A 13,533-nucleotide genomic window follows, 5' to 3' on the forward strand; every position below is an offset into this window, starting at 1 on the left:
ATAGTGGATACCAGCATCTTGGGTTATCACTCCCACTAGAGAGCATGAGAACCAGGACTGGGGCAGGCATGGCTAGACAGAATGGCACCCACCAGTATGTGTGTGAGCTGGATAGTGGGACTGATTGGGGTGAACTAGGCTTCAATGCCCATTGACATGTATAAGAGCTGAATGGGATGTATGGGACAGACTGGACCAATCTGCCATACATACTGGCAATCATGGGAACCAAGGCAAGGTACGGGCCTGGTGTGGGTTATTACAGGTTGCTCCAACTAGGATGCAGCTCCTAACTGTGTAAGGGCTGAGTGTTTGTTGGGCAAGATCCGCCTGGACTGCAACACCCATTTGTTCATGTAAAACTGACTCAGCAGTTGCAACCACCAGCATATGCATAACCTGATTGGGACAACAATTAGCCAAACTCTGTATTGGCATTCACACATAAGAATCAGGTCTAGGATCACCTCAGATGAAGCTTCTTTGGGGATCCCTCCAACTGATCTCAGAACACCAACCATGAAGAGAAGTGCAGGTTCCACGGTCTGATCATGTTGTGCATGTGTCAAAGCTGAGCCACCTCAGATGCTCAGAGGTGTGCACAGCATATCCAGGTGCCCATGGAGGATATGCCAGTCCATCAGAACCTGCAGAGGACACCTGGTACCACAACAGAGGACGGAGGACAGAACATATGTCATCTACCCCAGCCATGTGTTGGCAGTGAAAATCTGGGCAAATAGAGACTCTAAGGTGAACTATGTCAGCCAGTGGATTCTGGAGAGATTTCATTGTGCTTGGAATCACAAGATTGGCAGCAATTCAGAACTGTTGAACTATCAAAACCACTTGAGCAGTGCCCTCAGAGCATGCAGCACATTGGGGACCTGGGATGGGTGGGAGGCTGGGTGGGGCTTCTTCCTTTATCTTCCCTCTTATGCCAGATACAGAAAAAAAGAGAGAGAGAATGTGAAAACAATGGTGTTACCCACTTTCCTGTAGCCCTTTGAGCCTTTGTGCCCTAATCAGCCATGTAAAGATTATCAAAATAATAATTTAAAAATCCATTTAGAAACATGGGAACGCTGGAGGCGTCATAGCAGCAGAATTCCATATACACTATAAAACGCTTACAATGAAAGCAGCTTGCTGCTGCAACAAAAATAGACGTGTAGACTATGGAAGATAATAGAAATCCCATAAATGATCAGTGTAGGCCTGTGGGCTAAGTTCAAGTGAAATCCCAGAAATCAATCCACACATCTACAACCAACTAGTTCTTGATAAACAAGATAAAATCAATTTTCAGAGGAAGGACAATCTGTTCAGCAAATAGTGCTAAGAAAATTGGAGCTGTGTATGCAGAATTATGGAACATGACCCCTACCCTACACTGTATACAAAAATAAACTCTTAAGACTCTAACAGTATTATCTGATCCCATCAAATTACTAGAGGAAAGCATTGGAAATTACAGAATACTGGCATAGGAAAAACTTCTAGCAGAGACCCTAGAAACATAGGGGATAAAAGAAAAGTGGACGAACAAGTTACATCAACCTCAGAAGCTTTTGCACTGCAAAGGAAACCCTCATGAGAATGAGAGAAATATTTGCATGCTATGCAACTATTAAAAGATTACTATCCGGGATTGGTAAAGAGCTGAAGAAGCTCAACAACCATGTAACAAACACTTGGGTTAAGAAGTGGGCAAAGGGCATGTGAGTTTTTTTCACAGGATAAAATTCAAATGGCCAACAGACAAAAACAAAAAAATGCTCATGAGTATGTGAAGGAAAAGGTACCCAAATCCACTGTTGATGAGAAATGTAAGTTCATGTCATCAACTTGGATGATAGCCCTCAGAAACCTGAAAACAGATTACCGTATGACTCAACCATCCCACTCCTGGAAATATACCCAAATGAAATTAAATCATCATATGAAAGAATTATCTGCAGCCCCTTGTTTATTGCACAACAGCTAAGACAGGAAATTAACCCAGATCTCTGTCACCAGATGACTGGGTCAGTGTGGTATATATTATTCCATATTATTCCATATTACTACACTATGGAATAATACTCAGTGAACTCATGTCTTTGCAACAAAATCAATGCAACTGAAACAATTATAATAAGCCAACCCCAAAAGATCAATATCAAATGTTTTCTCTGATATGTGGCAGTTAATAAATAATATAAAAAAGGTATAGCAATGAAATATGCATTTTATGATTGTTTCTCTTTATTCCCCGTATGTTCTCCTGTGAAACTGTGGTCTTCAAACATTCTACTGGCTGAATACTATGCTTAGTAGTAAAATGTCAGTCACTGAAAAAACAGCTCCAAGAACCCAATTGCTTTGCCTTAAGACTCCACCAACTTTTGTCCTCATGTTACTTTTAATTCTTTTCTATATCTTGTCATGTTTTGTTGAATGTTGCATGCTTGCTTATAGGCAAAATTGTGGTTTAGCTTGTTTTATAGTAACAAAAATGGAGATAAGGAATGGCAGCAGCCTCTCTCGGCAGGTGAAGACACCCTCAATCAGGAGGTAATATATCCAACTCCAGGTCTCTTGTCTCTTGCTCATTAGGAAAGATGTTTCCGACATTCGCTGACATCCACTTGGCTCCCTTTTCTGACGAACAGCTCTACGCGGAACACTACTCCAGAGCCAACTTTTGGTAATGTCTTTTTTTGAAAGATCTTTTCCTTCTCCCCCACCCCCGTAGTCTTCAGAATAAACCAATTTTCAAAATCGCTGATATTTGGGATCAGATAATAAGGGGATGGGGTTGGGAAGTGTGCAATCGCAAATGTTCCTGCACATTGTCAAGTGTTGTTTGTTTCGGATGGGGAGGATAGTGGATAAAATTGCTTGCTCTTTTCTCCACACTGAGGGTAAGTATTCCTGAGCCAGGGACAAATCTGGGAACTGCTTAAGCAAAGTCAAACACTCAAAATGCTATCCCCTGCTGGTAGGCATCCCTCCCCATGCCTGCTGTTCCTGCTTCCACCTTCCAGAACCTGCTTCTTTGGCTCAGGGCCATGGCTTCTGCTAGAATGTGTAAGTTGATGTACCTCAGTGTAAATGTGTTGATGGAGTCAATCTCTGCATTTTTTCAGTTCTTTTTGGAGTTTGACTTGGACCTTGGGTTTTGTGTAATTTAACACTGTAAATATGAACTAATGCAAAAACTCTTGCCAGTTGTAAACTGTCATTCCTTCTGAAGAATATTTTCTGAGCACTGGTTTTTGTAAGGAGAGGGAAGAAAAGAGAATGGTGATGTTGGGTTTCTGGATGGAAGGAAAGCAAAGAGAGAGACAGTTAATACTGATCAAGAACGAGTAGGTTGCAGGTGGGTTGGAGTGCTAAAATTTAACATGTAAGCAACCCTCCAACCCAGAGTTTCACTAAGATTGTTTTTGTGTTTGTTCTTGACAATCTTAGTGAAAACACAGCACCAAGAAGGTGCTTTGGTTTCCTGGATTACAATATTCTTGGAGGAATAAATAGGATAGGATGGCTAAGATATTTCTGTTTTCATTCTGGCAAAATAAACTTTCCTACCACAACTTAATCATGGTTCCTGAATTCAATCGTGATTCACTCTGGCTCAAATTGTAAGTGTTACGATTTTTGAGTCACAGAGTTCCGCATGGGGATGAATGGTTTTATGGAATATACTCGCAAGTATGTTGGGTAGGATGGTAGGGAAGGATAAAGGGCATTCCTTCTGATGGTTAGACTGACCTTGAATGTTTATATTGCAAATGTAGCCTCCTGAGGGATGAAAGAATTAGAAGATGTGTGTAGGACAGACCAACGAATTAGAGGTGACCTCCCAGCTGTACAATCCACTACTACCATGAGAATATTGATTGCAGAGGAAAGGACAGGTTTCCATGAATTGTTTGCTGTAAACATGTCTCTCTCTATTCCACTAAAAAAGGAAAATAAAAACCAAAAGTCCAGTCTCCTCTGTGGCTACTTTTCTGGTCACCCATGCCAAAATTTCTGCACATTGCTTGACTATTGATCAATTTTCACTTCTTCACCTAAGGTTACGTGAAACAGTTCCCCACCCCACCCTCATTTTTCTGCCTTAGTGATCACTTTACGAACCAGCCCTCCTTGCATTATTGCTTGTCCCCTTAAGCTCCTGATGTTGAGATGTCCCAGACCGCATAGTTTTACGTCTCTTGGCAATTCGAGTTACTCCCTACACCCCTTCCCATAGCTTCCAATTCTACGTATTTGTTATCGATGGCCAAGTGTCCTCTGAACTCTGTATCTTCATAATCAACTTCCTCCTGTGTTTCTCCCCTTGCAAACAATGACTGTGTCCATCCTCAGTGCCTAAGCCCCTCATTCTCACAAAATGCTTTATTCACTCTTCTCCCATTTCACTTGATGACAACTCTTACCCTCCTAATCCATTGGGTTGACTATTTTGAAAGTCTTTTTTGCTTTAGTTGCCATACTCAAACCACTGAAGAAATTATGTTGGATCTACTTTCAAAACACACCCAGAATCTAAAAATTCCCACAGTATTCACTCTCCTGCTTCGATCTCAATACCACTGTCTTCCGGAGGGAATACTTCATGGCTTCCTATCCTGTATATGTTCTCCATACCCAAAGCCTCACGATAGATTCCACCCTGTCAGAGTTGGCAACTCCATTTCCTGTTACCAGCCACATAGACTTCCTTGCTGAGGCATAGAGCCTTCAGGCAGGCTCCATTTTCAGGCCTTCGTGTACACTGATCATCTTATATGGAATACTTTATCCCCTGTGCTCACATGGTTAATATCTTCATAAAGGTGTGATCAAACGCAACCTTCTTAGTGACACCAAGTTTGTTTAAAATTGCAGCTGTATCATTCCCAACTCTGTTTTTCTATTCTGTTTTTCCTCCAGTATCACTGCCTCCTGGAACCTACATGTGTTGCTTTGTGATAATCTGCCACTTGTGTCCGTCCTGATAGAATGTAAGCACCCAAAGATAAAAATTCTACCAGTTTTCACTGATGTGTCCCAAAGCCTAAATCAATTATCTATCATGTAGCTGGCCCTAGATAAAAATGTTTGACTAATTTAAGACTCCAGCCTGTCATTTCATTGTAAGTTCATTCTTGCATCCTACAGTGTATCCTAGGGCCCTAATTAAGGTACAATTAGATATTCATTATTTATGGGCAGTACCAATGACAATGATGAGACATTGACCATCTCAGCTGATCATAAACAGTCAGCCTCTTACGGATCGTTGGTTAACGAATTACATCACAAGTTCTTATTATAGAAGGCATATGTAAGTGTGAAACCATTATGCTAAGGGAAATGAGCCAATCCCAAAAGGTCAGATATCATATGTTTGCTCTAATATTAAGATAATATGATGTCAAGTCTAGGGGTATTATAAGTGAATCTTACTGAGTGTCACTTCATACTTACCTGTGCCTTCTGAGAAAATAGCTTTCTTACCTTGAATCTGATATTGATTTCCTATTAACTTCCTTATGCTTTCATTTTGTCAATTTATCCATTTTATGTTATTTAAAAGTTTGATTTAATTCTGAAATCCACCTTAGTGTGCAGAGTATGATAAGCAGGTAACTTTATCCTTTCCAAATCACCAGTTACAAGGCTCTTACTAGAAATGACTGGTTGCTGTAGTTATTTCCCTGCTCTTTCCCTCTTGGTCTCGCTCATGTTCTCTCTCTACTTTTTCTTTACTGCAACAATTCTGGACATTCACTACATATGATTCCAGAAAATAAGGTTGAGATATAAACAATGACCATTCCTAGCCATAAAATTTCTTTAATATGATAGGCACCACTAGTAGTATTAGTGAAACTAATTGGCTCAGGGATTTTATATCATATCCCATAAAAACAAAATTCTCATATCAAGAAAAATATATGCCTAGGATCAATTCAGAGATTCAACCAATTAGTCAACCAATTATTCTCAAATTTCTTTATAAATCATTACATATTACAGTTATAGAGCACAAATGCAGGGACAAGCATTAAGACACAGTGGCTTACATCTCTGCCTGTGAACCTAATGTTCCATATCATAGGGTCAGTTTGACTCCTGGCTACTCCAGTTCTAATCCAGCTCCCTGCCAATGAGCCCACAGAAGATGGCTCAAGTACTTGGGCCTTTGATAGCTGCTGCAGCCATTTGGGGGCAAACCAGTGAGTGGAGATCTCTCTCTCTCTCTCTCTCTCTCTCGATCTCTCTCTCTCTCTCTCTCTCTCTCTCTCTCTCTCTCTCTTCCTCCCACTCCTACTCTGCCTATCAAAATACACAGAGGCTAGGTGAAAATGTTGCTTGCCACAAAGAGCATTTGTAACTGAGGTATTTGAACAATCTACGAGTAGATTTGTCTTCTCAGATACAAATGGATTCAAAGGTATAAGCAGCTGGATCCTGGGCTTTCCATCTCAGATTGGCTCCATTCTTAGATTTTTTTTAAGCTTCCCACAGCAATGTAGTTTCTGGCAAGTATAGCTGGATGGGCTCATAGTTTTGTGTCTGCATCTGCTTTGCCACATTTGAACAGAAGTAATAGTAGGCTTGACCGTTGCTGAGTCAGAAGCTTAGCATGCAGTCCAGTGCAAACCCTTGTCCTGATTGGTTACAACTGAACTACATGCCCAAACAGTAAGGACAGTATTCACCCCCTAGAATTGTATATTGGGAATAGTTGTCTCCCAGAGGAAAACCTGATGGTTCCATGATAACTATAGCTCATCTACTATAAAGCAGACAAGAGAACTCATCATTAGAACTGATGTATCCTTCCCTTTGATGTGGATCCAGTGGGTCTAATTCTTAGGCTAATCATCAATACTTCTAGTTATATGTGACTGTGCATGCTCCATAGATTCTTTGACTGAATCAGACTTTTTCTTTCCTACCTTTTATAAAGGAAGACATCTAAATCTATTTTCCTTTTTAAAGAACCCATTGTACTCCTCTCTGTTTTGTTGGAAAAACTCATATGTTTACAGATACAAAAAATTCCTCATAACACATGAAAAATATGTTCTTCACTATTTTGCTGGTTTGCAAACCAACAAGAGCAGAAACACAATAAGCAGGCATCTTTTCACCGATGACACTGTACACAGCGCTGTGTCTGCCTGCTGGTGTAGAAAATTGTGTGAAATAAGAATCATAGGCAGAATCTGCCACATACTTTTCAGGGTGTCTATTATTTAAAAAAAAAAGGCAACAAGTGTTGGAGGGGATGTACAGAAATCGGAGAGATTGAAAAATGAGTGAGTGGTTATGGGAAATGATATGGGTGGTGTTCCAAGAAGTAAAAACAGAGCAGCCCCATAATTCAGCAATCCTGTTTCTTGGCATTTATCCGAAGCCATGGAAATCAGTGTCTATAAATGATATTACCATCACTTACATTCAGTATAGCTGTAATCGTAATAGCCAAGATGTGGAAAAAGCCTACACGTCCAATAGCAGGTGAATAGACACAGAAGAAATCAGTTGGGTTGATAATCTATTCTGTGTTTGGAAAGAAGAAGTTCTGTAGTGTGTGACAACAGAGGTGAATACTGAGGACGTTGTGCTAAATAAAGCAAGCCAATCATAAAAGGACAGATTCTCCACGATCCCACACATATCCAAAATAGTCGAGTGTGCGACCATGAGCTGCTCTCTCCTCTGTGCGTGGAAGTGCGTGGGAGCAGCTTTCCAGGTCTGCCATGTAAGATGGTGCTGGGGGCAGTGGGACTAGGCAGAGTATCCCACATGATGAATGACAGCGAGTGGGAATATGAACAGAAGGAAATGAAACACAGACTGTTTCGCTTATGTGCTTATCAGGAGGCTGTAGGTTAGGCTAGACAAACTCACATATGATGAAAATAATAGGGATGAACCCAAATTCACAAGTAGAAAGCTCAGCTTTCTAAGCTTGTGGCAGGCATTTGTCCTAGTTAATAAAATGTTCATTGTCAAGCATGTATCCCGTATCAGACTACCTGGCCTTGACGCCTTGCTCAGGATCCTGACACAGCTTCCTAATACTGTACATCTTGGAAGTAGTGGTGGTACAATTTTTAACTGGGGTCTCTGCCACCATTATAGAAAACCAGCACAGAATTCCCTGCCCCAACCTTTGGTGGCATCTGGGGAGTGGGCGAGTGGATGGAAACGTGTTCTCACAGCCCCTTCTCAAAAAAAAAAAAAAAAATGGATTTCTCCATTCCTCCTACCTAAAAAATGTATCTTAGGAGATTTAGAGAGATGCCAGTTCCTACTTGCATTAAATATTTTATAAGGCATTTTATAGTATTTGAGATTTCTAAATCTAACCAATAAGAAATATCCTGTAACCAGAAATTTTTAAAACCTAGGGAGTGTAATCTTTACCCACAGCTCTTGTGTCTGCCCAAGGAATGGTGCCCATTTGCACCATGCTACTTGTAACTGCTGGGTTTTAATTGGCACCCGACAGGGAAAGCCAAGTTAAGACAAAAGCACTCCTTCTGAGGGTTGAGGTTGTGGTCAGTGAAGATCGCAGTGTCCAGCTCACCTCCAAGTAGAAGGTTATCTGTGCCCTGGGATTTTCTCCTCCACCTACTTGCTGAGTATTCTGCAACAGTTAACATGGTGATGCTCAATCCTGTTTGCACAGTGGAGTCACCTATTGAGTATATACAGACACTATGGGACTACTACACTCAAGATTGAGTCCAGGCATCAACATGTGATGAAAGCTTCCCAATAGATTGGAAAAGACTTTTGGGGCAACCCCAAAATTTTTCTGTCCCTTCCCATCTCAGGCTCTCCCTGCCTATAGCTCTCTTCTTCTTTGCCTCCTTGCTCATTCTCCCCTAACCCCTTCCTATTCCCTGCACCTTAGTACATTTTTGTGAACTTGGCCAATTGCCTAAGGACATTCTTCACTGTGAATTCTGGAAGGATCAGTTAAGTTTGTGGTTTCAAACATTTTCCTGGAATTAACACAGATCTTACTTTTAGTATCTATACCATCATGCACAGGATCCAGCTTTCCGGGCTATCTTGGCTCTGGCCTTTTGGAAAAGGATAAGATTAAGAAACAAATAGTAAAGCTGAAGAAACTTGGGCAAATTATCTTCCATTTGCCCATTTTTCTTACGAAGATAAAACCACGTTGGATGCAAAGTTCTCCAGTTTGTTCATGGGTACATTCAATCATTAAACAAATATTGGTAGAAAATTTTAGCCCTGATACTCTTCTGGACTCCACATTCATTGCTTTTTTTTTAAAACCTGCTTTTAAGGGAGTTAAATTTAAATGTTAAATTGGAACACAAAGCTTGAGGATCTCAAAGGGAAATATTTGAGCTGAGTGTTTAGATAGGAAATAACAGGGCAAAAGGGGGCCAGGTATGTTCTAGAAAAATAGCAGAGCAATCAAAGGCACACAGGTGGCCAACAGTCCGTGCCTTGGAGACAAAGTTTTCCCAATAGTTCAGCAGGCTGAGGTTCACTCGCTGTTGAGTTTCACTGGCTGCTGACTTAAGGTCAGGCTTGTCTTCCTTCACCATGCCTGTGAGGACAGTATAGGCATTCATACCTGACCTAGAGCTTGATTGTGCCTGATCATCTCATCAGACTGTGCACCAAAGATGATCTCATGAGCACTCGGTTTTTCTTGCTTTGGTATGCTATCTCTCCTGTAAGTTGGTGGGTACTGGGGGTGGGACTGATGGCCTCAATCTCCACCAGATTCACAGGCTAGACAAGACGTACAAGAATGTCTTCCATGCCTTTTTGTGAGAAAGTGGAACCGGAAGATGTTTATTTTGTGGAAAAACAAACATGTTGTGAGAAAGTGGAATTGAAACGTGTGTGTTTTGGTACCAAAAAAATAGAAGCCCTTACCTATTTTCATTTTCCATGAACATTTTTGAAGTATCTTGGTAGTTCCTTCAGATACCTAATAAATGCCGAAGTCTTTCCATCTCAGACATAAAAGCCAGATGTACAGCCTCCCACTCACTGTAACCCAAATACCCTTCCCATGTCCCACTGTTTGCTGTAGGACCCAGGAAACAGCCCTGAAGCTTTTCACAGCAGTAGAGGCTCAGAGACTCAATCAAGGGACAAACTATAGAATGATTCTTTGCCCTACCCATTATAGGTACCAAAAATGCTTCTACGGGATCAACCTGTCCAGTCTCCAGGGTGCAGCAGTGGACGAATACTTCAGACAACCTATAATAGTAAGTGCCATTTCTTACAGCTCTTCTTCCTGTGCCCCTGGCATGCACCATGTTGCCAGGCTCCATGCCTTGCCACCACAGAACATGAGAATTTCTTAGAAAAACGGATTTTAATGTCTTCAAGCTATGCCCTCCCAATCAATTAAAAAAAATTTTTCAGAAAGTGTGCACTGTTGAAAGCAAGATTTTCTGATTAAATTTCAATAATACCCTATCACTCTGACTTCCAACCTTAAACCCTCATATTCTCATGTTGGTTGTGGCTCAAGGCGTTAACAGAAGAGAAAGTGTTGAATAATAGCATAGAACATAACATTGACTGTTACCCAAATTTAGATTTCAATTATGGCCCCATCTATCTGCCTAACCTTTAAGCTGATGCTATCTGAACGCCTTCCAGTTGGTGAGTGAAAGGTAACTCAACCTGAACTGGCTTAGACTAAAATGACTTGCCCTCAAAATATTACAGACCTAGAAATGAACCTTCAGAGACCCATCGTAGGAGCTGAGACAACGTTGTCAGGGTATAACCCTATCATCATTGTATATATCACTTCTGATTTAACTCAATTCTCAGGTGGCATCTCCCCTCATGGTAGCAGGCTCCACTCTATGACTCCCCCAATTTTGATTCCCACATGAAGACTGCAGTTCCTTAAGATGTCAGATAACAATTCTGTAAGCAGTGTAGCAACTTTGGATAGCACATCACCCTGCCAATCAACGATTGTTTGCCAAGGGGGGAATAATGCGGTGATCAGCCAAGCTGAGCTCACTGGCCACCTCTGTTGCTGAGGGTTTACTAAGTTCAGAGAGAACCTCTTCCAAAAAAAAAAACGTAGACAAGATGTTAATCTTCACCCCCAACGTGTTGTTAGAGGCATTTGAAGAATGATTGCACTTACTGAAGCAGCTAATACTCAGTAGAGAACTAAGCACTAATGCTTATTATATGCTGAGCGCTCAACACCTGTTAATTGTTTTATTAATATTACTCTAAGGTCACGCCTTCCAAACAGGAGCCGCTTGTTGAGTTACAATAGCAAGAAAGACACATTGGCTTCAGTTCACTCTATCCTAACACAAAGATAACGACTCTTTATTTTTTTTCCCCAAGGATACGTTTGATGTTAAGATTTTGATGGCTTCGACAGTCAAATATACAGTCAACTTCCTTAATGCAAAAGAGGAAGATCTACATCGGTTAGTAGACATTAGTGTTGCTCTTGATTTTGAAAATCTCAATCCTATGTCACTGGTTCTCAAACTTCAAACTTTTGCTGCTTGCATAGAAGAAAGATTTTCGATAAAGGACATGTGCTTGAGTGGGATATATCCGTGTCAATTTTACACATTATGAAATACAAGCAATGATGTCTCCTTTAAGATTTTTTAAACAGAGCTTAGTAATAATGGTAACAGCCAAGCTTATGTTAATTTAACCAGACACTGTTCTGAGCCCTTTATTAAGAGCGATCTTCAGAGTGTAATAGAAAGCGTACATTACGAAAAAGTATGAATAGCTTTTTAAGTGATACCTAAGCAAGCTTATCTTGTTTAATTTTTTTTTCTACCCCGTTTTTGAGTACCTGCGTACGATAACTCATTTAATAGTCACAGCAGTTCTGTGAAATGGTGCTATTGTCATCTCTAGATGAGCAAGTATGGCAGAGTGGAATGACACGTACACAAGGTCAGACTAAGGGTGTTAGACCTAGGATTTGAACCTTCTAGAAGACTTTGGATCACTGAATGCCACCCCTATGAGAGCATGGGTGTGAATGTACCGGACCAGTGCATGTATTAATGCCAGCGGTAAGGTCTGCGGCTTGTTGAGTGCTTCATGCAGTACTGTGCTTGGGGCACAGTGCATGCGCACTCATTTTCAAAGAGGGATCTTTGTGAATACTGGTTCTTGTCCTGTGCCCTTTCACTTGAAGAGACTCTTCAAGAGCTTGTGCCTTGACTTGGTCCTGCCTTCTTAGAGGGTGATAGGAGTCCCCTTTGTGGTGGCCTCTTACTAGCATTTGGGGTGGCCTCTTTTCTCCCTGAGAAGATAAATGTTTGTAATTTTTTTTCCTAGGCAATGCATGCAGCATCCAGCCAGACTGTAAATTGTAGCCATTGGAAAAGCAAAAAAAAAATCCATCTTGGGGTTGTGATGTACAAAGCCTAGGTACAGTTAACATAGTTAGAGCAGTCTACAGTAACAAAAATAAAGCTCTGTGGTTTATGGTATCACAGCTGACTTGCTCTGCCGTGACATTTATCCACTGTGCACCAGCTTTAGCTCCACCATGCATCCTGCAGACCAGCTATTTGGCCACTGCAGTAGCTTTGCCTGGAAAAATGCTGACTGCTGAGGGAGAAAAATAGATGATGGTGAAGAATGGCTTAGCAATTAAAGTTTCTGCCTGGGGCTGGCACAAGTCCCTCTTGTTCACAATAAATTGGTAGAGCAAATCACCTGGCAATTTCAGAACTCAAGAGGGCAGAGAAATGCTATCCTACCCCCCAGCTGTGAAAAAAAAAACTGACATCTGTGAACAGCTGTAGCGACTGCCAAAGTTCTGGATAAAAATGATTGCCACTGCATTTATTTGCTGCTGGAGAATTTTTTAAAAAGTTGTGTCTAGATTGGATTCCTAGAGATGCCATACACGCACACTTGCAGGTTGATTCAACAAATGTTTATCGAGAGCCCAGTCCATGCCGGGTGCTGTGTTGATGGTCATTCCAGAGCAAAAAGCAATGTAAGTTTCTGTTCTTTGAGAGCTCATCATCTACTTCAAAGGATAGAAAAAGACAAATAGTGTAAGACCAATAAGTTTCATGTGATTGTCATGCATGACAGGCATACGATAACTCATATGACATATTCTGGTTGGTGCCAGGCCGAAGATGCTAAGCCTGTTGTTAAGCCCTTTTGGCTCGCTATGAATACGGGTACCATGCACCTTTGCCAATCTCTTCAGGACTCAATAATAAGACTTCAGAGTGACGTACCTCTCCTGTAGTGGGCCAAAATGATGTTAGCTTGTAGTTGTCTTATGCTTTAAAGTTGACAAAGCATTGTGATATGCTTTTTTTTTTTTTCTCTTTTGACCTACCTGAGAATTTAGTAAGGGAAGTAGGAGAGAGATTTTTGTCACTTTTCAGCACGAGGGGAGGGTGAGTTTCACACAATTTAAATGACTTTCCAGCATCTAGATTGTGTTGCATCTTCCCCAGTATGCTTTCCAGTCTCACTCATCCTGCATCTGTCGTGCAC

General features: G+C 41.1%; 1 protein-coding gene across 1 annotated transcript in view; it reads left to right on the forward strand.

Annotated features, from left to right (window-relative positions):
* LOC121162019 (histone-arginine methyltransferase CARM1-like) overlaps positions 1–13,533 on the forward strand; it is a 129,707-nt gene that overhangs the window by 88,339 nt on the left and 27,835 nt on the right. The window contains exons 7-9 of the mRNA XM_040988758.1: positions 2,599–2,689; positions 10,181–10,262; positions 11,380–11,465. Coding sequence (XP_040844692.1) covers positions 2,599–2,689; positions 10,181–10,262; positions 11,380–11,465 — 259 coding nt within the window. The remainder of the gene's footprint in view (positions 1–2,598; positions 2,690–10,180; positions 10,263–11,379; positions 11,466–13,533) is intronic.

Source organism: Ochotona curzoniae, unplaced genomic scaffold, assembly GCF_017591425.1.
Source record: "Ochotona curzoniae isolate NIBS_2020 unplaced genomic scaffold, NIBS_Ocur_1.0 contig_50, whole genome shotgun sequence".
NCBI lineage: Eukaryota > Metazoa > Chordata > Mammalia > Lagomorpha > Ochotonidae > Ochotona > Ochotona curzoniae.